At 37.3% G+C, this 25212-nt stretch overlaps 1 protein-coding gene across 2 annotated transcripts in view; it reads left to right on the top strand.

The window, feature by feature from the left end:
• fut8b (fucosyltransferase 8b (alpha (1,6) fucosyltransferase)) overlaps nt 1–25212 on the top strand; it is a 64854-nt gene that overhangs the window by 23678 nt on the left and 15964 nt on the right. For both annotated transcript variants that reach the window (XM_077711542.1, XM_077711534.1), the window contains 4 exons: nt 7740–8247; nt 15720–15838; nt 17331–17493; nt 22079–22193. In XM_077711542.1, the coding sequence (XP_077567668.1) occupies nt 8045–8247; nt 15720–15838; nt 17331–17493; nt 22079–22193 (600 nt within the window). In that variant the 5' untranslated portion in view covers nt 7740–8044. The remainder of the gene's footprint in view (nt 1–7739; nt 8248–15719; nt 15839–17330; nt 17494–22078; nt 22194–25212) is intronic.

Genomic DNA, 25212 nt, shown 5'->3' with positions numbered 1-25212 from the left:
GAAGTAGGCTCACTACTCTGTACGAAATTCTCTCTTATGGTTGAGATATTTGTATGGCAGCGACATAAAGTGCTTCAGTCCTCTGACATTTGTCAATTTTATTAACCTGAACCGCAGGACTTTCTATTCATATTGTATGACAAGTCAGTTATTGATCAGTTTTCCCTAAGAGACTTCCCTAATCAAAAGTCAAAGTCAGTCTATGGCAAATTACTATGGACTGCTGTAAAAAATTTCTATTAAAATTAATCACCATTGCCCACTAAAATCCCAACAATGTTAAGTAATAACCTATCATTAAGAGGGAGTATTTGAACATTTCCTAAACACCCTGCCCAAATGTGAAGCAATCAAATAGCAAAAGCTTACCAAAGTCGTTTCGAAGGATTTCCCAACGGGTCTGGGCTTAAAAAAAGAAGAGAAATGAAGCCCTAACAAATATTTCCAAAGATGAGCAAATGGGAAATGATGGTGTGAGGGAGCAAGTGAGCGGAATTAAGGGGAAGTGAGGGACAACAGCGGCAAAGGCATGAAGGTACTGTCAGGCAGGCGCACAGGTACAGAGGCAGCCATCTCAGCATGTCAATAATTTATCTCATAGTTTCCATTTATATTTATTCATAGCAGTAGCTGTTCACTAGAGGATGAATAACGAGCAATTATACATTGGGTATTTTTCAGTCTCAATTTAGTAAATTCTCTCGTAACCGCATATTTTGGAAGAAACTTGAAGGGACAAAGTCACATTCTTACTTTGGAAATGTCACATTTTTAAGCAGCCTTAAGGGAAAGGTCTTATATAAGGATTTTATATATCTGGTAGTTCTTTTAATCAAAATTTGGACAGAAGGGGGACATAGTGTTTACATCCAGATTATTTTTCTACTCTGCTGGGAGAAAGCAAGAATTTAAGAGTGACCGTAAAATAAATTGATATGTCACTTTGCGCTGTGGGATTTTTGAGGTCACAGAGTAAAGGCACTAAGGTTCAAAGACAAAGGGTTGAGTGCAATGTAGCACGAAATGATGAATCGATGGGGGCTATGTTACGCCGTTGTATAAAAGTGCTTCTCTGTATTCGTCAGTACTCCGATCCCTCGAGGAATACTCTTTACCTATCCCGCCTGCTGCCTTGGTTTCTACAGCCACCATCTTTCTTCCAATTAATACCTCCGTGGCACCCACATTACCTACTACACACATTATTTTGACCCTCTTTTTCCCTATAGTGTCTTGCCTCCCTGGATATTCTGAGTCACCCACCTCCTGCGTTCATCTCCTCTGTCAAAGACAAAGAGAGAATGGGCGAGATAGCGAGAGGCACCACCTTGGCTCTTATTCGTTGGGGATATTTTTTTTTCTCCGTCAGCCAGGGTATAATAGGAGTCAACCGCACATCGTAAATTCTGGGATAGAAGATGAGTGAGGTGAAAAAGAAAGCATTTTAAGAGCTTGGTTGAGCCAGGGTGTTTTATTAGGAGTTTATTGTAGGAGAATAGGAGGAGTTTTTTTGTCACTCTCAATTTTGGGGAAATTGGTAATCAAACTTGGAGACAAACAAACAGTCAGGTGAGGGAGTACTGTGAACATGGACTGCTTTAAAGAGGCTATTTGTTTACTGTCTGGAAATGCTTGTTGATTAATAGAAACAATTGAAATGGAGGGATGTGCGTCACTTGGCTGAGGCCAACAGAGGTGCTGTTTTATTTGGCATTGGATGGATGTGTTTCAAATTATAATTAACATTCTGAAGAAATGTGGCTTATATTTGACAATACAAATATGCATAGCGATATTTCCCTTATTAAATGTAATGAACAACCCCTCATATTTTCCATTGAGAATTACATTGTTGGAAGTTGGAGTACTAAAGGTCTTGTCTGCAGTCCATAGAAATGCAATCTGCTTTTCCAGCTATTTACAATGACATGATAGCACATAAAATCATTCACTACAACTTTAAATACTCATTCGTTCAATAAACAGTGGGCAATGTGGATAATATAATATACACCGCAAAATATAACACATGGCCTTTCCTGCTTACTGACAAGTACTGCACACTATTTCATCTCAATTACTTTGAGATATAATTATTGAATTTCAAAATAGATGCTATGATTATTAATCACCGCCGATGCAACTTGTGATTTAACATCATTTGGCGTTATCCTTCTTTATACTTCTGCGACTGCCAGTCGTCATCTATCACTATGTCTCTTGGTGTATTTCATCACCAATTAAACATCTCCAGATACTCAGGGACGGTTGGCGCATGCTCTGCCAGGTTATGACAGAGCCTCCCTGACAAGCCTAACTCACAAACTCATCCCAGGCACTCCCTGCCGGTAAAGGTCAGCCATCAATGGGATTCATTCCAAGGAACAGAGAGCAGAACTAGCAGAAGTATGTGTGTGTGTGTGTGTGAGCTTGTGTGTAATATACCTCCAATAGATGGATATCCCAGACATTTTTACAGAGATAATAATGATGGCCAAGGTTCTTTGTGATATTGGCTTTCCTCAAAAATGGTGTTTTTCAACACTGCTGCGTAGAAAATAAATGATCATTTTTCAAATGACACTCCCTCCCTATAAATTCTCAGCTGCAGCTGCTCGAACGAAATAGACTCCTTTTTTCTCTCCTTCCCTATGCCACAAACACACGCTCAACCCAATGCAGAGCCAGTTCATCACCCTTACTGACACAGCAAATTTAAATTGCCGACCTTGACATGTCTCGGCACTGGGATCCACCTTCACTCATCATGAGGCATCTTAGGATGGCAGGTGAGGCCATTGCACAGGCCCACATTTTTTATTTGGACATAAATTTCCATGAAAAAACAAGAATGATCGATGCTTTTTTAAATTTTTACTGCTGATCATATGTCTTTCGGTTCTAATTAGAAACTTGTTTGCATAAACCATTACCACTAACTTTCCTCTCACTAATTTGTTTATGTGATTTTTATGGGTTGGTGTTTCTATCTTTGTCAGCATATATTTTAAAGTGAGAACCTTGGAGAGGAAGCAGAGTTATTTACCGCCATATTTGATGCCAAACTGGATCCAGTCAGTGCTTGCTGAAATAGAACTATACTTAAAACTTTTGGCCTTTGTAGATTCAGACTTTTTTCCCCTAAAGATGTGTTAAAATCAGATATTGACAACCACATTTTGCGTAGTTTCATTGATACTCATTGATTAGCAATAGTGTAGCAATGTTGTCAAAAGAATTCAGAGAATGTTGTTATTTAAAAGTGGTGAAATGACAGAAAATAATGCACACATTTCCATGTATATTTTTAAATTCTGAGTATAGCTCTCGAGGAATAACATTTGAAAATATGAATTGTGTATGGCTTTTTCTGTCAAAAACATTCCCGAACCCTTGGACTAATAGTGACTTAGCTGCAGGTTGCACTGAAGTAGAATACATACAGCTGTCACTCATTTTATTACGTTTAGGTTTTAGTTTTCACACATGCTCCCAATATCCTCCTGCTACCAATTTAGATAATGGAAGACAAAATTGACATTGTGGCGGAAACAATGCCCACGGCTATGTTCTAGCTCAGGCTGTTAAACAACAGGCGCAATTACCTGTCTTGCAGACGTCAGGACACTAGGGTGTCACTCTGCACAAACTTGTCTCTCAACATTATTCATGCACAATCGTAAAAGTCTCTTGATGAATTTATCCTCTAAGCTTGCTTGCCCCAATTTCCAGTTCGATATGCCAATCTTATTTATATAGATTAGTTATTTTTTATATTGTATTGTTATTTTTTTTGCCTGAAGTCACCTGAGATTGCTTTGGCATATTCTACTTCACCATTTTGTTCACTTAATCAGTCTGTCATCTTTATAAAGCACTTACGAGCCATTGAAATTGCTTTTTTTTGCCATACTATTCACAAATCCCAGGGGGCATATTGCATGGTTTCTTCAGGTTGCAGTGTGTGTTATAATGTATGTATATGTGCAGGAGGTATATTGCTCAATGTCATTTGACTGTGCGTCTCATTATTCATGGGGTTTCCTTTTCTGGGACTTGTATATTGTATTCATTTCAACCTACTTGACCTGAAGTCTTTCATCATTCTTTTGTGCAATTATCAAATCATCAGTTCTGCTCTTTTTGCTGATTATAGTTGCATGCATTCTCTTTGCGTTAAAGATTTTTGCAATTCGTATTCATCTTCTAGTATTTCATGCCATACTTTTTATCCTCCAAGTAAAACTTTGAAATTTTACACTACATTCATATGCTCTTGAAGTTGAAGAAAAAATCCCAAACTTCTGAATTTAAATTACAAGAATATGCTGCTTTATATCTGATGGGAAAAAAATGAATTGTTATTCCTGTAGAGAGCATCAACAAATACATAAATCCTGGCCTGTCAATTAGAAAACCGGTTGTCACAAGTTTTGAATTGGAAAAACCTGCCATTGTTATGAGCGTTACAACTAATTACTCCTATAATTATGCATGACAAAAGCACACGTGTTTCTTCCTGGTTGGCTATATTTACAAGTCCCATCCCAATATGTCAGGTGACCTCAAACCATACTCAACAATATGAGCTTGTATATTGGAATGGTTTCACATTTCTTGGTGAGTGTTGGAAGTGTTATGAACACTACTCCTGTAATTATGCATGACAGTAGTACAAACCTTTCTTCCTGGTTGTCAATTTTTACAATTCCTGTCTCACCAAGTCAGGTGAGTTCAAATTATTCTCAACAATATGGGTTTGTAAGTACATTAGAATGATTGTTGGTACCCACTCTTTTCAGAGCAAGTTCAGGATTAACTTTTGGCGATATCAGATAACTGTGCTAGATTCATATTGAAGAGTGGGGATAGTTTGTGTATACCTTACGATACATTTTCATAGGTAGCCTACGGTGCTTTTATGTTTCTATTATACGTGCCATAGAGTAGGAGATTTAATGTTGGTCCAAAAATAAAATGTGCCCTCCATGCTTAGGTTTCTCGCAACTGCATAGTGGTGGGTCATTTGAAGATGGCAGCAAATCTGTAGTGCCCCTGACTTTTATTGATAATATTTTAACCTGACATCTTTGCCCTTAATCACCAAACTGCACATGCAGCAATTTGGATATTGCACTTTGCAACATTTCAATCAAAATCTGTTTAACTTTATAGGTCCAGAAACCTCATCTTTTTTCATTTGTATGAAATCTAACACTTTCATATCCATCTTGCTGAAAAGGTTTAAAATATGAACCACAAGCCCGCCCACAAAAATTACCAGTAAAGCTGCTTAGACTTTATTTGTGGGCAGAGTGGTGGCAACAGCTGGTACTAAATTGGAATGCTTTTAGACTCTATTGTTCAGCAAAATATTTGAGGTCGTACAATGGATTATTTGATTGCTACTGCATTTTGCTGTCTATGTTGGTTAATGTTGTGATTCCCACATTGCTGATGAGTGTTTGTGGCACTTTCAATGATCACATAAATCTGTTTGACCTTGGTACACAATATCTTTTAAATACCCCTAATTATACATTAACACAAATACATTCTTTGTTAATTTTATCATGTTGCCCCATTTTCTATCTCTCAAATCTAGACTGTATTATTGCATTATGAAAATGTCGGTGTTGTGGCACACATTTTCGATATTTCCAGGTGCCTTTACTCTATCTGTACTTGTACTGGAATTGGAAAAAAATGACTAAGATTCTAAACAAAATATTACAGGCTACTGCAATTTCTGCTTGCAAGATTGTTGATAAACTCTGCCTAGAAACCTCTGAGTTTCACGTTACTTATATCCATGCTATTTGGCAATTTTGACATTATTTTTAATATTTATATGAAATAAAACATTTTCATCGCAATTGCAAAACATAATGTTATGGTCTATCCTCACGTACGCATATAATAGATATACGAGTATCACATTGCATTCACATAGAGGAGAAGTGAAAAGTATATTCATGCTGGAGGTAATGCTCCCATGGCTGTTCCAGAGTAGGCATGTTAGTGTAATGGAAGCCACCCTCAGTTGAGCTTGATGCATAATTCAGTGGTGGACTTCATCTTGTCGCTTATTGCCTACAGACTCAAGCCTACAGTAGGTGATAGATGACCCCTGTAGCAAACTGACTCACAATAAGATTTACTTGCAGGAGTGAATACATGTGATTTTAATGACAACCCCATATTCTAACCCTCCCACTGATTACAATTCAAAATAGAAATATTATACAAATATACCACTGAGTTAAACTTCCAGTAGAATAGCTATTCTATTTAGCAGCCATTGTGTGTCTGATCCAATAGTTTTTTTTTTTTTTATTAAGCACTTGTATTGTTCGACACATAAACCTCATTATGGCTTTCATACACTGTGAAAAGGCTGCATTTTTCTTAAGTCCCAGTTGTGTATTAGCTGCTAGAGTACGGGCCTCCTGTAGCTCTTATTTTCCATAATAAAACTCAAATAAGCACATTTGAAGCCTGCATACTATAAGAGCCGTGGCCCTTGTGTTGAGTGAGGTCAGTCACAACAACTGTAGCAGCACTGTAGCACGGATAACTGTTCTATTTTCTGTGCACTGACATCAACAGTAGAGGGATGAAAGAGAATATTTTGACAGGACACTTATAAACTCTACAAAACATGTTGTCATCATGACCTATTAGTCCCACAAAACACAACAACCTTCTTTTTTTTGAAACATTTGTCTAACAAGTTTTTCTTGCATCCTTATTTTCCAAAAGCCTCAACACAAACCTATCTCTTTTGTCTAGATTCAAGTCATTCTTGACTATTTTGACCTACATAGCTTAACAACCTCACTATAAAGAGATACCTACAATTTGCTTAGGTTCACCACAAGGAGTTCGGAATGTTGTTGCAGTGGCAACGGAAGTACCAGATAGTTTTTGACCTAACTTTTTCTGTTACTATTATAAACGAAATGGGCTACTGTCAGCCTTCTGCTTCCTTGCTGCCAGGCAAATCCCATCAGGAGCACTTCACTCTGCTCAACTCTCGTAGATAGATACACAGGGGACTCCGTGATCTTGTCAATCAATACCATCCTCCCCATGCTGGGTATTATTCCATATTGCTGTGGTACTAGGTTTAGGAAGATAGTATGTACACTATGGACTATACACATAGCTGCCACTGTAATTCTTTATCTCAACATACGGCAGTACCCAACCACCTTGGCTAAGCTTTATTAAGGGAGATGACAGGGAAGGTTGCTTCATAAACCCAGCAGGTGGCCATCTCCATCTCTCGCCTACTGCTCGGGGATGAAGAAAACGATGATCGGGGGATTTTTCTTCTATTCCCTCTGTAAAGTTGAGTTTGACGTTTTACCTTGACAGTATTACATTCTCACATGGCTGCAGGGAGTCAAACATCTGCAAGATGTTGGTTTGATTCAGCTTGCTCGCCAAAGTGATTCGGCTGCCACTCTACTATCCGAATGTTGCAAGTAGTATGTCGTGGAATAGTTTTATTTTTCTCCATTAATGCAGATTAAATTGTTGGTCGATGTCTACTGAGGTTTTTGATCTTCACTGACCCATTAGTAGTCTGTTGAATGTATATAACTATGAATTACTATGACTTACACTGCACGTAACTCTTCCTTGGTGGATCAAAAGACTACAAATATTCTAAAATCTGTGCAAAATCTTATGAGTGACTCAACGTTCTTGTCCTTGTGTTTTTATTTTTGCAGGGCACAACTTGAATAAAATATTCCAAAGGGATTTGACGGAGTCTGTTAAGCAGTTTGAGTGAAGAGGACCACCAACTAGGCACCAAAGCAAGCTCATCATGCTATACTAAAGGAGGGAAAGCTGGCTAATATCTAGAAAAGCATCCCAGAACTCTTTGATTTCGTCTACCATCCCTGCAAAAATGCCAATGCTAATTTTGGCACTACATTACCATTGGTGACAGGACTCTAGTGGATCGTCCGGTAGACCACAGTTTTCTTTGGGGTACAAGCACATCAGGAAGCAATTTGGGCGTGATCACATCATGCGGCCTTGGGCCGGTTCATGGCGTTGGATCACCCTGGTGCTATTAGCCTGGGGCACGCTACTCTTCTACATCGGTGGTCATTTGGTAAGGGACAGTGAACATCCAGAGCGCTCCAGCCGAGAGCTTTCCAAAATTCTGGCCAAGTTGGAGCGACTCAAGCAGCAGAATGAAGACCTGCGGCGTATGGCTGAATCACTCAGGTAATGATACATGAAATTGATTTGCCAAGTAGTTGTCTTTTGTGTTTACTGGTGCTTTATGGTCTTGCACTACTTTTAGGGCAACCAACAACAATGAAAGGGACAATAGGACACTTTTCATTAGTTCATTATTGCCACAAAATGCTTATTTTTTCATAAGGTAGATAAAACTCACAGAAAAAAAGCCTATACATTGAATATACTCAATTTCCATTGAAAAGCATGTCGTTCTTCACCAAAGTGGAAACTGCCAAATTTAAGAAAATATTGCAGAATTCAGAAGTTATACTATTTTTTTTAATGTAGAGAAGGCTCACAAAAACCATTGGTAATAGCGACATCTCTTACCTTGACCTGTATCATGAATACAGCAAATTCTAAGAATGCCAGTTTTATATTAAAAAGATGAATCACTGCCTTTTATAATTTGAACTCAGTGAGGGTGAAATATTCAAAACCTTTAACAACATTAAAAGAAAAATGACAAACATTATCTTAAGGTACCTCAGTCAAGAATGAATTATCTACCAGACAAGAAAGTATTTAAAAAACCCAAATTATGTGACACCATCAGGTCCATCATTTCCATTTTAGCTGGTGACACTTATCCTAAAAACATTGAAGTCTAAAAAAAAACTATTTTTTGTCTTGCCAAAGTTTTGCTTCAGCAAAATACATTTTCATTCATTTCCTCAAGTCCAGTAAATTGATTAAAAAGGCATTCTCGGTCCCAAGTGGTCTAATCAGTCATTTTACAAATCCCCATATGCAGCAATGTGTTGATGAGGATTTTCTTTATTTCCCCGAATTCAATAATCTCAACCTCTGATTGCATCAGTATATTGTGTTAGGCAGGCATTTCAACAAACAAATGTAGCAGCAAAGTTTCATCAAAAGCCAATCAGTGATGGTGCAAAACACTCTTTGACAAACAGAGATGGATAGTCACAGTCCTCAGCAGATTTTATTGTAGCTTTATTATACTTTGGCAGACAACAGCGTTGTTGTTTAAGCCCATTAACCACGCAGCATCTTTCTCACATTCAGGATCTGCCTAATGGAGAAACAGATGGTTCTCCTCCTACTCCTCCAATGCTGACTGTGTTTCTCCTTAGCACAATAACAATAGGTCCATTTCGGGGGGTAAAGCTTCTATGACTGTGGACACATGAGCAGGGACAACATTGGTGGATCCTGATGTGTGCTACGTTCACAGAAAACTGGCGCCTCAGATGTTGTCATTGCCGCTTCTCTCTGATATTCAGATTCACTTTGAAGTAGTGCCTTCATCAATGTCCCCTAACTCTAAAACACACACACATGCATAGCCACAGACAGCTGGTCCCTGATCGAGTCTATTGCTTTTTGTTATTATTCAAAATTGGCCCTGCAACAAATGTTGAATTCATGGCATTAGAAGAAGGGAAAAAATCAAAGTGCCTTTGAATCAACCAAGGGTCCAGATGGGTCTCTGACACACTCTGTATGATTGTTGCTTATTTTTAAGTTTTGGCTCTTCATACCAAACTGAAGCACTGACAGTGTTTGACTAGGACTCTACATTACTATTGCTGTATAAGAAAAAAAGTCCCAAATCTGAAACAAACACCTTAAGCTTTGTGAGCCGGTTGTCTTACATTTTAGGCCTCAAATGCTGTTCTTCCTTTTCACAGTATCTACTCAGCTTGGCTGAGCTTTCTTCTTCTTTGCTGTGAGTTTCAGCAGTCAAGTTTTCTCTCCATATTCAAAATATATGTTCATGTATTGCCCCAAATTGAACCTTAATACCTCAAGCGATTATAAGTCATAGATCTTTTCTTTTTTTGACAGCCCAAGTTGGAAAATGTTCCATTTTGGCGTTATTTCTGCATAGGTTGGCTAGAACATCTATAGCTCCTCATCCATGAGTGTCTATTATCCTTCTAGTACTGTCCTAATATACATGGAGCGAGCATTCATGCTCCCCACTGTAATTTTCATCTGCTTCGTTTCCCCCACCAAACTGCTGACGGACACATGGCACCGGGCCAAAATAACGCCTGCAGACCTTTGTCACAGACCCACTGACTTTGTAGCAACTCACTAGCTTTCTGATTGACTTGCTCAGCCCACGTCTGACCCAGTTCACTGCCTGCCATGACCTCCTAGTTTGGACAGGGAACATTGAATGTGTCAGTCTCGACAAACTGAAATGCTTTTTGAAAGGTATCCTGCTGACTCAAGACATTAAAAACCTTTCACGATGGTTGCATGCCATGCTCGTTCCTCTCATTCAAATTCAAGACTGTAAAACTTTCATTAATGAAAGGGGGCTCGCGCTTTTGTGTGGAGTTACAGAGACAAGCAATCTGCTGTGTAGCGAATGAGAGGTTTGAACTTAGTTCGTGTTATGCATAATCAAGGCAAATTGCACACAATGCACTTCAAGTGTCTACGTGAGTATAGACGTGCTGATAACCGGTTTGACGGCATACCGATGTTTTATACAGTCAATCGGATGACTCAGTAACCCATCGTACTAATTATTACCTATATTATATGTATTGTTCTATATATTTTAGTCTGCAGCCTGCAATACACTCATCAGCTTACAAACAAGATGTGCCAGGGAACTATAGACAATCCAATTCAGTTTTTTTTTTGTTTCAATACTCAAGATGCTCACACAAACCTCCCATTGAGCCAGTAACAATAATAGGAGGTGAGCGAAGGGTTGAGCTGCTTTATCAATCAGGCTCCGCCCTCTCTGCAGCTGCCACTCACCTCAGACACTGAGCTACGACTCAAGTGGACGCAGTGACACTCGTCGGGCCTGATTGTGAGACAGGTGACCGTGACAGCTGAGCTGAGCGATGAGCTCCTGATTGATCCCTGGGCATACCGACAGAGTGATGGGGGCAGACAGAGGTGATGCAGAGGGGACTAATAGCTGAATGTTGTGAGGACAAGTGATGGACGATCTGGCCTAAAGATCATAACAGTTTCCGTGTTGTCATGGACTCTTCAAAAGTACTACTTAAGTGCAAGTGGGGATTTGGACTCCTAGATTTCCTCTGGTGGCTTGTTTGTTTTTGCCATATAGGTAATAAAGAGTGGCACTTAGATGTTGTACATTGGGAACATTGTTTCTGTGCTATGGTGGGATTTTTTCAAATTGTAGAAATTGTTGATCCATCAATTACGTGCTCTTGTTATTTTGTCAATTTGTTTCTGGCTGCAGTGGCCCACCACCAATCAGTGTAAGCATATACGATGGCTGCTGAGATTCAGAGTTCATCCAACCTTGCAGCTTTGGTGGCATTTTTATTTATTCAGTTTTGTGCTATTGACAGGGAATTTAAGTGTAATTTAAAGTAGGCTGAAATAGAATTGTGGTGTGTATGGAAACAGCTATGTGGGTTTTAAACAGGACAATTTCAAGAAAATGCTTGTAGTTATATAATCAGTTCTGTTTTGCATGAAAGGACTGGGAAATATTCAGGAACTTGAATTATAAGTATGTGATTCATCTCAGATTTTGAACAATATTACACATCCTCTTAATTTATGTTGACTGATTGGTTGTTTGGGTGTAGAAGTTGTTGAAACTTAAAATCTGCAACAATTACTTTACCTCTGTTAATGGTTAACCTTCACGAGAATGTTCATGATAACATCTACCCACTACTAGACTGAAAATTATGATGCTGCAAAATGTGACATGTGTCAGTGGTGTCCAGGCCAGTTAAACAAATGTCACCATACAATGCATCAATTGTGGTGGCTAATCTCTCTAATAAAGGCATCCATTCAAATGCAAGTTATAAACCATTGCAGCATACAAATCAAGAATTCCCTGTTCAAAATCAATTTACTTGGTTGGGGTCATAGCTGTTTAGTTTGTGGTCACATTTTTTGTACAGCAAAGGAAGATGTGTTGGACCAAGATAACTGATTCGACACAATCTAAATACGCAAACCACCCATATATTTTAGAGCATCAATTATCTAACCAGCCTTTGCTAGAAGCACTGACTGACATGCAACAATAATCTTACTTTTCATGCACTTCAAAGCAAATAGGATTTTTTTTATTGGGTTTCTTGGGTTTTTTGCTCATTACTGTGTTTATTTATCTCACCCTCTCTGCTGCATTCCTTGGTTTCATTAGCTTGACTCATTGGAGTCAAGTGGTTTGTGTGGGTATTCCCACCAAATGAAAAGACAGACTGGATTCATCTTTCCCCTTTATATCCATTCTAAGAGAAACCTTTCTGATGTTCATCTATCCTATTAGCTGCATAGTTTAGTGACGCTAACCGGCTTCTTTTAGATAGAAGATACAAACGATAAAACAAGTTTTAATTAAATTGGGCAGAGAAAAGCCAATAAACAGGGACAAAACTCAATGCTAAAACCAGAGAAGATCTTATCAAGGAGCTTTCTTTTGCTTGCAATGCAAGCCAGATGCATTTGAGCATGGACTTTTCCTGGATTCTAAATCGGTTGTCTCAGGAATGTACAAGGGCATCATGTTTTAATATCAATAGTTTTTCATACCCTTGATATTATGCACTATACTGTATATTTCACTACATATACTATATTGAAACATATATTATCTGCCACAGTGTTCTAAGTTATGTCGAGATCTGAACATCATGTGAAATGGGTACCAACGTACCATAACAGATGTTGGTAGTTCCCCTAGAGATGCCATCTGGGATCATTTGGGCAAGGTGTTTCTCCTTCCGGCGTCTGTTTGCAGGTTAAATTACCACTCTTTATTTCATGGGATGTTTTCAGTCTATTTGGAGTGTATACTAGCAAACCTGTCTTTTTTATCGTTGCTGTGACCTACTTCTGTGGTCAAGAGCGTATCATGTTGTTTTGCCACAGTTTGAGCCCCACTTAAAAGGGAAGTTATGTCACCCAGAATGGAGGTCAGCTCTAATGTATGGTTGTTGAGAAGTGTAACTCAATGGAGTAAGGGTAAGGTCCTTGAAAGGTCTTGCAACTTTAAGCAGAAATGTCTCAGTGACTCTTTGGGAATGAATCTAGCTCATCTTTCTACCAATATATGCTACTTAAATGGTCACAAAGGGATGTGAAATACATATCCAAATCCCTTGTTCTTTTCTTTTTACTTTAACTGGGTCCAACATGATGTTACATAATATTGGAGTTACATATCTTTTTTCTACTTTCATGGCCTTGGAGGTAGAACAGCAAGAAGCAAAGTTGTGGTTTCTAGTCTCATCCTCATGCCTGCTAGCGATTGATGTTCCTCACTCAGCAAGCAAATGTAGTTTCCATGCCTTGATGACTCATTACAGCACTTCACCAATGTACCAGTGTATTTCAGTACAGTACAATAGCACTCATTTGTACTCAGTTCTAGTCTTTAAAAAAATATTAGTTGACTGTCTGCACTGTGGCTTTTAACAAATTGTTTCAGCACACCTAGCTTTAAAATGGATTATAACTATTTATAAATTACAGAAGCTGCAAAAAAGAATGACAGCCATTGACAGGTGCTACATGAGTGATGGTTTGTGAAACTGAGCAACTGTGTGTTTCCTCTAGTCATGGTGAAACATAAATTATACAGAGACATTATCAGGTTTCTTATCTTAAGCTCAATGCCTGCAGTGTCTCTCGGAACTTTTGACCCTTGAAAAATATAACTACTACGTTGTAAATCCTCTTAAATTTTATACTGCCTGTGATAACTAACTTTCCTCAGAATATACCAGTAGGAACAAGTTCCCTATTTTTTTAATATCTCTCAATTTTAGACAGGTGCATTGTTTTTATTTATCTTCATGGAATAGTTTAGTGTCTGTAAGAAGGAATTTGACATAAAAAAAACTAATTACTCGCCACATTAAAAAAAAACAAGTACTTTCATTCATCCCATCTTATTATTATGGTTTGCTTTAGTATTTGTCAATCAGTTGTCCTCAATTCACTGCAACATTTTCCCCGAATTGGTTATGAATGGGAGCTCCTCTTTCATGATCTTGCTTTCAACTAGATAACCATTTCTTTGTCATTATATCTGTCTAAGCATTGTAAAGAACTCTGTAGGGATTTCATATTTGGGCTCATGTGTCACTCTCTGCAGTTTTTATCACTCTTCTAAGAGGAAGAAAAAAATTCCACCATGTAGGCAACACCTTCAAATGCAATACACAATGGCAGAGCACTGTTTGATGTATTGTGATGAAGGTTACCGCTATGGTAGTTCAAAGTTAAATTTGAGACCCATCAGTTATTCATCAGTCACCTTAGCCTCCTTTTTCACATTTACCCATACATTTTGCTCTGGGTACTTTGTGTGTATAAACCTTATAGGTTTTCTGTCCACTGTTCTGAATTCTTTTATTTAAACTTAATGCGGTAACATTGAAAATGCAATTCATTGATGTATTTTTTATTGTGGTGCTGCCATTTTTCAAAGCACAAAATGATGACCACATTTCTAACAGCTCTTTGTTCCCTCATTTTTTCATTTTAAAAGTTATCTGCCTAATATAGTCCCAGAATGTTAGGCAATAGAATTTTTCAGGCAACCTAGTTTATTTATTTATTTTATCACACAAAGTTTCAACTCCCCCCCCATGGAGACTGTCATAGGAGAAGCATTTTGTCAGCCAGCCTTTGTTGACTCAATGTTTCGGTCATTATTTATTTTGTCTTTGAGACTTCCTTTGAATACTTCAGCTACAAAGCGAAAGAAATTCTTATTTTCTTGACAGATTTGTTTAATACTCCTTTTCTTGATGTGGTATCTGACAAACACAGTACATGAAGTAAGTCCAGTAACTTATTTGATGGACGATCAAGTAAGCAAGTCCCCAGACTGGATTTTGCTTATTTTATCACAATGAAAAAAAAATATATATAATTTCTTATCCAATATTTCTGGTGCAGCCTGAAAAAAAGTGAATAGTGACCCCGCATTTCCCAAATTTTGGTAAAACAGAAAGATAAACAGTCTCCATTCATGGAGGACCCAAAGATAATGTATAATCAAGTTGTATTTATTTAAGTTTTATTTCCCTGAATAAAAAAAGGCCAATTCATCACCAAGAAACACATTTTGGGGGTTCAAAACCTTCTCAGAAGGGCCAATGGCAAATAAAAATAAAACCAAATGACATTATTGGATTGCTTAGGTTGAACGGTGATAAATAAAAAAAAGATACTGTGAGACCCATTAACCTTTACAATTTGGATCAGTGCTGACAAGTGCACAAATTGAAAATGGAAAAAAAATATCCTACCACCCTGGTGACAATGAAAGTAATCATTGCATTTAGTGCTACACTATGTGTGATTAATTTTAATTATTATGTCTATTTTATCTTTATTGTTTGTCATTCTGGTTGTAAAAGAAGCACAGTTTCATTGTTCCCGTTCAAGAAATACTGTATGCTGCTGACATAATATGCCCTTATACAATATATCTTTGACTTCTCTTTCTCCAGAATACCAGAGGGTCAAGCTGACGTCGGATCCTTGGCTGCGGGGAGACTGCGCTCATTGGAAGATCAGCTGACCCGAGCCAAGCAGAAGATCCACACTTTCCAAAAGCTGACAGGAGATGGTAAGCAGCAAAAATCCATCCACAGTCAAATTTTGGAAATAAAAGGCGTAATCTTGAGATTTAATACAAAGCTCCAAGCACAATAATTCCTAAAATGGTCATAAAAGAAAATACATTCATTACATAACAGTAGTTAGGGTGTTGTTGGGATAGGCTTCAGCAACATGTCACCCTAACCACAATAAGTGGTGTTGCGAATGAATGAATGAATGAATAATAAAACTAAGATAAGATAGAGGAAAAATGAATAATGTAAAAATTCAAATTTCACATTGAAGATCTTTCCCCATAACTAAACAAAACTTTGGAATTTATGGAATGCTTCTAACTGTAAAAATTATTCTGGCTCTCGTTATTCTTCTCTCACTAGATTTTGCTGGAATTATATTCATGTCCACAAAAAAGCAGCTCAAGGACAGTAAAATTCTGCCATGGATATTAGTCATTAGACTTTTAATGATGTGACCTTAAGGGTGTGTAGCGGTGTTCTTACATCATGAGCACCATATCCAATGAAATGATTCTAATCTAGCTATCATCATCAGAAGTATAAAAAATGAAGTATTTCACTTTGCATGCAGCGTAACAGTACAAAACTGTTTCAAAATTGAAGTATTCATTGCAAATGCACTTGTATATCAAGCAAGCACAGTCATTTTTATTGTTGTCAAATAATAAACCTGCACAAAACATGTTATGTGTATTCATCTAGCTTGAGCATTGGTCAGAAAGTGCAAGGAAGCTGTCAGGTGAATGGGGAAGGTGTGAATGAAGCCAAAGCACCACAAATGCCCCACTGGCACAATGCGAGCCAAAGCCAAGAAAATAGACGGACAGAGAAAAAATAAAGAGGGACATGTGAGCGTGAAGGGCAGCACAGGGTCAGGCTTTCCATCTTACCGCAGGGGAAGACGACGCTAAAAATACCCTCTAGCTTTTTCACCATGGGAAGAAAAGAGAATGCCAGTTAGCAAGTAAAAAAAAAAAAAGAAATGTAGAGACAGATTTTCTGTCTCATCCTGCTCCAGGCTGTCTTTCTTTCCCTTTGCTTTTATTTTTTTGTTTCTCGCCGTCGAAACCAGAGCAGCTGTGTTATTCATGTGGGTTATTACACATTGCCTAGCTGAGGTAGGGTGTCGAGTTGCAAGTTGTGTATGCAAAAAACCCACGGAGAGAATAGGAAAGAGAGACATAGACCCTATGAGGCCCAAAACAGAGCGATCAAGGGCTTCTTAATGAGGTCAAAGCAGCACCTAGAGACAGAAAATAAAAACTTTAATGGTGCTTTTCTCAAACCTCCTTTTGTCCCATTAGCCTACTTATGGTCATGTAATGCACAAACATTCCTAAAAAACCCTTTGGCATACTCTTGCAATTTACCCAATTTAATCCCAGTCTCTTGTAAATACTTTGAAGTCTTTTTGTTTGTCACTTATTTGAAATGTCATCTTGTTGCGGCTTGTTTTGAGCATGTTTTTTTTTTCCCTTGCAGGTCCTGGACCCACTCAGGAAGAGTTACGACGAAGAGTTGACAATGGTGTCAAGGAGTTTTGGTATTTTGTCCGCAGTGAAGTGAAGAAACTGGCCAACTCTGATGTCAGCGAGAGGCAAAAATATGCTGAATCGCTTCTGATAGATTTGGGAAACCAGGAAAGGTAAGCATGGCATTCATTTCTTCACATTTCTGAGATTGTAAGATGAATAATAGGGATTTCCCAAATACATTTTTGCTTGCAAGTCTAATATATTAAGGAGGAGGGAAAAGTACCTCCAAATTTAAAGTGAGAGTGCCTTTAGAAAGCATTTTTTTTAAATGCTGTTTAAAAAAATGCTGTATTTAGGTTAAACATGAGAATGATGTTTGTGTTTCTGATCCCATCATGCAATTTGGTTTGAGGGAATGAAAGCGACAGGGGGTTTTAGCAGCTTGGCGGGAAGCTTCAGGTCTATTCTGAAGAACAAAGAGGCAATAAAGACTTTATTTATTTCCTTTTATCTGAGCCTATAAAGCTCGATATCATAAACATAACTGGATGCTCGAGTTGGAATTCTATTGCTATTCATTTTAATGGGAAAATTTGCTCTGCTTTGCAAGTTTTTGGGAAACAAATTAAGAAAGACAATTCACTGAACTGCTTATCAGGTGAACAACTACACAAGAAAACATCAATATTCCAAATTTTAAATCCCTAAACTTCAACATAATTGACCAAATTCTTCAGGTCAATTAATAATACAAACCTACCGCTCATTGTTTAATTGTACAATTTCAATGACCACTTCAAAAGCAATATACATGTCAATAGTATTTAATCTGGATTAATTTTCCATTCTTGCATTTAATGCTGATAAAATATTAGTGCACTATTACCATAAAACACTCTGCTATTAAATTTAACGCAACCATTTATTCATGCTTACAGTTTAATGGAATCACGTTACCTATGACCAACATTTAAATAGGTCAGGTATTTATAAGGCATTAGATGTAATACACAATCCAGCAAGAAAAAGGTAAATATCATACATTTATTTATTTATTTTCCCCCAACAGAAGACTTAATCGCATTGTTTTAAATCTGCTAACAAACTACCTGATAATATATTGAAAAGAAAACCGAAAATTCCCAGTCTAAAATGCATCAAACTCTAAATAAACTTAACAAACAATATAGTCACAATTCAAATTAGCCATTCACTGTTTAATCATCGTTTTCTGTTGTCATGCCTACAAGTTTGAAAGTCACACATCCCTCACACCAATTAATGAAGTGGTGAAGTGCAATTTGCCATCTTGCACTCCTACGGGTGGCAAATTGCAATTTGAGCTATATGAGGGTCTTCTCTTATTCGTAAAAAACATCTAAGTGCACTTTATAATCAAAGTAGTATGCACTCAATCGGGTTTCCTGCTCTCACAAAAAGCTTGCAAGTAGGCCAGTTGGGAGTGATGTTGAGTGGTTGCTAATAAATAAAGTTCAAAGGTCACAGACTCACCCTACCTCGATGACAGACTTTCACTCAGTGGAGTGAAAAAAAAAGAAATTTACCCGAGTGATTCATTGTAATCCAGCAGAAGTGGCTTATAGAGGGCATTCATTGTCTTAGTCATTGCAGTCTAAGAAGCTTTTCTAAGACTTGATTCCTCATACCTAAAGCACACATCCACCCACATATGCACACACCATTTGCAACCCTTATTTATGCAATACCAATTGTTATTTCCAATATATGTATATATTTAAAATATTCAGTATCCTACAGAGTGCACATGAAAATAACAACTGTGGTGTCAACATCTTCAACCTTTTAAGGGAATACTTTTTAGACTATCTAGTGCATCTCATTATAAAACACCAACAAGAGTTTTGATAAGAAAACTATTTGTTTATATGTAAACCGCAATGGATGTAAGCCACAAAGCACATAGCGCAGGACAAAAATAGCATTTTATAGACCGAAAAAAATAGTACTTATACACTGAATAGAGAAAAAAGTAAGATCAAACATCCTTTATTGTTTTAGATGACAGTAGACCTGCTTGTATAATAATCTAATATCTCTAACTTTCCTTTGCATTAGTTTGACATGAAGGGATATTTTGGCAGTAGCACAGTAACAAAACAAATGATTAAAAATACACCTCCTGCAATGCCAAATGTAGTTGTTGCGTAGTACTTATTAGGAGTCTTGCACTTGTTTCTTTTAAAGTATTTTCTACTTATATTTACTTGCATAGTGTTGTTAGATGCACCTTAAAATTAAGCTTTAGTTTTCCACTTTTCCAATACAGGTGGCTATACATCAGGCATACTTAGTTCCTAATGTCTATTGTAAATATGCATTACCACTTTTCTGTTGCCAACACCTTTCACTTGATTTATGATTGTCACCTTTCATCGCCAGCAATGTTTACTTTGGCTTCCCACGGTAGATCGCTGATGGCTCCCATGTGCACACTCCTGGAAGTAGAATATACATCTATTCACTCTCCATGAGTCCAAAAATCTAATTAGGACGATGAGTAATGCCGAAGTCATGCTTTGTAGAGAATGTCCGACATATCCAATTACTTCCAGTGTTAAAATAGGACATTTTATTGCTTTGTATGTACAAGCGTATTTGGGAGAGCTACCAAATATATGAATAAGACCTCTCAGACATACAGGATTTGACTGATTTAGGTCAAAAAAGTGAGTAATAAATTAATCTTGCATAAGTGTGTGTTTGAGAGAGTATGCTAGATGTGTTTGTACTCACCCTTAGCGGAATATATCAGAGCTCGTCCTTTCGGGCAAAATGCAAAGAAGATGGCTACCATTTTTGGCAGTGAGGGACATTGACACACATTTTCTATAAGAATTTTACAGATAGGATTTATTCCAGAAATAAGTAAACAAGCATAGCAATGTGTTGTGACTCAGGAATGTACAGATATTAGAATTTTAGCCTTTGTTATATTATGATAAACTTTTAAGCATATCTAATGTGCTCCAGAGAATTGCAACAAACCTGTGTTTCACCGTCAACCTGCTGGGCTTTTAAAAAGGGAATAATAAATCTATGCTCTTATTTTATGTTGATATAATCTGTCTGCTGTTTGGCAACTTCTACACGTCTGCTCCCGTTTGAAATCAGGAGAGATTTAAAAAATATATATAAAAAAAGAGGCCAGGAATAAGATCAAAGACACCTCCGTTTGTATCTTGAAGTGAAAATATGCACTTTTTTTGCCAGGACTACAGACGATTACTGCAGCCAACTGTATATACGCTTGTAGCGGTGACTAAAAGACTGGACTTATGAGTTTAATTAGTTTTGTGGCCAAGCTTGTAACTCAGATCATTGGTATTGCCAATCAATTTTCCTCATTAAAATTAATCGAAATGTCATTAATCTGTTCCATTCCCTTGGGGAATAAACACACAACCCACGCAAATAATTGCTTTCAACACAAGGCAAATCATTCTCTCAAGCAACATATCCATTTAAATACTCATACATTTTCTTTTTATATTTGTAAATTATTCACATGTCCAAATTGGAGTCCTTTTTGGTTTAAATGTGAACCTAATTAAAACAAATGTTTTTTTTTCTTACCCTGCATGTATTGTCTAGGTATTATATAACATAATTGGATATTCTTGCAAAATAATGCGTCATCTGAGTTGATACTGCAAGATGATTCATAGAGAATTGTTGGTAGAATGTTATTCCGAGATGTTGTCAGACTTTACTTGGCACCGCAGTATAAATATAATATAAAGTAAATCATTAAACTATATACTTGCCTGTCTACCTTACCAAAATCCCTCAATTCCCTCAATTTAAAGTATAGTGACTCACACAATGTCAGAAATTGTTATATTTGGTGTGAAATATGACAGGGTTATTTCTTATACATTACCATGAAAGCACTTGGTCAAAGTCACTTTTTTTCCCATTATATTTATTTTATATTACATGTCATAAGCAATTTAGAGTCTTCAATTAGGATGACATTTTTCTGGGGAAAACCTGCACAACAAACAAGTCGCAGTTCTACAGAATATGAATTGTTGTTTCAAATTGATCATAAATGTTGTCTAAGCTTCATCAAAATGACATAAACTAATTTCATTGACTTTCACCAGATAAATCTTTGTATATTTCCATTCATGACAAGTAACATGTAAACATTAGAATGTAAATGAACCCTTAGATTTATTAACTGGTTCACTCTCTTTAAGCAGCAATAACCATAAATCAAACCTTTCCTGTGGTTGCAGATAAGACTTCATTTTTTTTAACCATTACTCTTTACAAAACTGAATTGACAGCAGACCAAATTTTATTAAAATATACACTGGAATGTACAGACTCCAGTAGGGTTGTCATACTTTTTTCTTCCACTCCATGTAGGTTAATTGAATTTTTTCTGTCATACCTCTGATTAACAGTTTATCCATCAAGGTTAATATTTCTTCTGCTCAATTTAATGCTCTCAAAACCGCTTCAGTTTCCCTAGTATTAATTTAATGTTGTAAATGTGGTATGAACCTATTTTTTCAGCTTTTATTCTTGTTTTTTTATTTGAGTTTACCTTTTTGAGTCAAAGAATTGGCAAGAATTAAATGTCTATTCCACTGCCAACTAATTAAGGAAATTATGCCTTCATGGTTTAACTAAATAAGCTTTCTGTGTAACTTTTTCTGCAAGCAATTGTTTTTTTTTCTTACTTAACAGTTATTGTGCTTTCAGGTCCATCATGACAGACCTGTACTACCTCAGCCAAGCAGATGGAATTGGCGACTGGAGGATGAAGGAGGCCAAAGATCTATCAGATCTGGTCCAGAACCGAATCACCTATTTACAGGTACTTGGAAAAGATACATTATTTCTTTCTCTGTCTCTCTCAGGCACTCACTTGCTCTTGCCCCTCCATTTTTTTCTCATTCACACACACACACATGGAGTCAAGATGTCAAACACAACCACATCAAAATGGTTATATCTTAGGAAACCCATGCAAATGTTTCCCTTTTGCATCAACTTGCCAAAGCTCTTATGCATTTTTTTTTGTCACCATCTTTCACACCTGCTTGTCTCATTTGCACCATCCATAACTGTCGACATGGCTTTCTCACAGGGAGCAGGTGAAGGGTGTGATAACACACAGTCTATGCACTCAAATGGCTGAGTGGTGGGGTGCTTGTTTCTTGTCAGCGCTTTATGAACACATGCACACTCATATGATGTATAAAAATAGAATTATCATACTAAATGACAGCTCAGAACTCTGTCATAAATAAATATGCAAGGTTGTATAGTGATTAGCATTCGAGAGCACCGTGACAAGATCTCAGTAGGAAATTTACATAATAAGGAGAAGCAGCACAATGAAGAGATTTTTGTTTAATTCTACTCTTCTATTTTTCCATTTTTCCCCAAATACATTAAAAACAGTATTAAACCAATTATTATACAGATTAGCAGTTTTTAATAGTATTCATTTATTTTATTTCCTAGAAAAAGAAGATTTGCTTTTACAAAAATAAGATTATATTTAAAAATGATCATTTGATCATAATCAAATCATTTGACCTATGTTAACCCCCTTTCAAAAAAACAACAACTTTATTACACTGACATCTGCTCACTGGCTCTTTAAGAACATGGGCTGGTAAGAATGCTTTTAACAAATATCGTGAAATATTTTACAAGAACAACTGAAAATAAAACATTAGGATAAAGCAATCCTCATCATTTTACTGAATATGGGATAACCTTGCTAAATGAATGAGAAATATCCGGATAATACACGTATATATCTATTTTTTCTTTCCAAAATGTCCAAAATCTTGCAATCGTGACGTAAATCCCCTCCCACCACTGCGTACAGTAATTCATCCAGTCCCACACAACACACACATCCACCGGCGCACATGTCCGTACATCCCCATGTTTGGAACGCTAGCATTCCATTTTGGTGGCGCCGCTACGTTTCGTGGGCCTCGCTACTCCCCGCAGCATTAATGAGCCGGCATGTTTGATGAAGAGGACCTCGTCAGCCCGGTTGGGGCGGAGACAGGCCCACTAACAGCTGCTGTCACCACTGCTGAGGGATCACACCGCTCTACCAGCTGCCATCTCTAATTTATCACACACGTACACACACATGCAAACACAGACACAGTTTTGCACAGATGGGTTCACACACACACGCACACACCTGTGCTGGACTCGTTCCGCTTATGCACAGTGATGCCTCATGTGCGTCTTTTGTTTTAACTGACACACACTCTAACCTACAGCAACCTAGTGGCGTCCATATACACGTACACAGCCTGCTGTCTCTCTGCCAACTGCAGTATTCTCTCCCCTCATTCCTGATATAAGCAATTCCTTGTCCACCTGCTCCATCTGTCCACTCGTACAGTGAACATGGCAGCTCCTTTAGAGTGTCGTCTGTCAGACATGTTTTTTTTTTCTCTTCTTCTCACCATTCAAGCATTTTGACATACTGTGCAGGTGAAAGGACAGATTCTCTTGTTGTCACACCAACCTGTAAAGCTTCCATTCATATCTTATTCTGCTATCTCTATGTGAAAGTCTTTCATTTTTTCAATTCTATCCTATCTCTACAGATTATTCCATGATATTGGCATGTTTATGAAGGTTTACTTCAACTTTTTGCATTTGGAAAATAATAGTTGAAGAAAATTGTCCCTAGACTTTGTATAGACAGCAAAGCTGCAATCAAAATGAATGTTTTACATTGTTTTAAAGACAAAAAATATGAATAGTTGCCTTTAAATTTGTCAAAACACCTTTTTTCAAAAGTATAGAAACAGTAGTTCCAGCATAATTCTATTCCGAAATTGGAAATATGTCCCAATTGATTAAAAACTATTGTTATGAACTGAAAAGTTCACTTCCATGTCATGGCACTGTTTAATACACAACATTGTCAATAGTTAACTCATCTATTTGCATGGTCTCATCTCCGAAAAGCACAACAGCTGTTGCAACAATCTTGAGTGCGTCATTTTTTAGTTTAATTTCCGTGTCTGCATGCGTAAGCAATCATGAGTGCATCTGATTTTTGCACACTTAAAACTTGGGTTGTTCAGTGACTTTGCAAGTTGATGAGGGCTAAAGGCGTCAACTAATGTTGGGTGAAAAATATTTGCACATTATGAGAAATTAATCCCCTCCATCTGCTCAACTGGGTTAAGAATCTGTCCCAGCTTTGTACCATTGCCATATGAGCTGTATACTCATCTCTTTTGATGTACATTACATGTGCATTAGCAGTCCAGCAGAATATTTCAAAATAATATGCCTGCCAAGGAAATCCCAGCAGGGACTTTTGAATAGAGTCCAATAACTAGAAAGTCTGTTTGTTTTATTGTCAAACAAAGCAGAGTGAATGACTCCATTCGGGAAGTGTACTTGCACCAACCTTTGAGTTTATAGCCAGATATCTAGTTTAGAATACTTGGATGCCAAGCGAAGGTTGAACTCATTTGAAGTTGTTCCAATGGCAAGCACATTAATTTAAGTGAGCAACTCTTTTTTATTTTTATTGAACACAACTAATAAAGTTTGTGACTGTCAAAGTAAATCTTGTTCCTGATGGAGTGACCTATTCTAGTCAGCATCTATTTAAGATGGCTGGTATTATGCATCTGTTATTGGCACGCTTTGAACTTGACAGTGAGTGGCAAAATGATCGATATTGTTTAGCATTTTTGCTTATCCAAGAAAATAGTAACATTTCAGATTGTCAACTAATTTTAACAAATGCATTGCTTTTTACAAGCATTTTAGTTTCAATTTTTGTTGTTACCAATGCCCATTTTAAAAGAAATACTATATTTGTACTAGCTTCT

This window comes from Stigmatopora nigra, chromosome 2 (assembly GCF_051989575.1).
Source record: "Stigmatopora nigra isolate UIUO_SnigA chromosome 2, RoL_Snig_1.1, whole genome shotgun sequence".
Lineage (NCBI taxonomy): Eukaryota > Metazoa > Chordata > Actinopteri > Syngnathiformes > Syngnathidae > Stigmatopora > Stigmatopora nigra.
The sequence above is the reverse complement of the archived record's forward strand: the minus strand, read 5'-3'. Positions and strand labels throughout refer to the sequence as shown.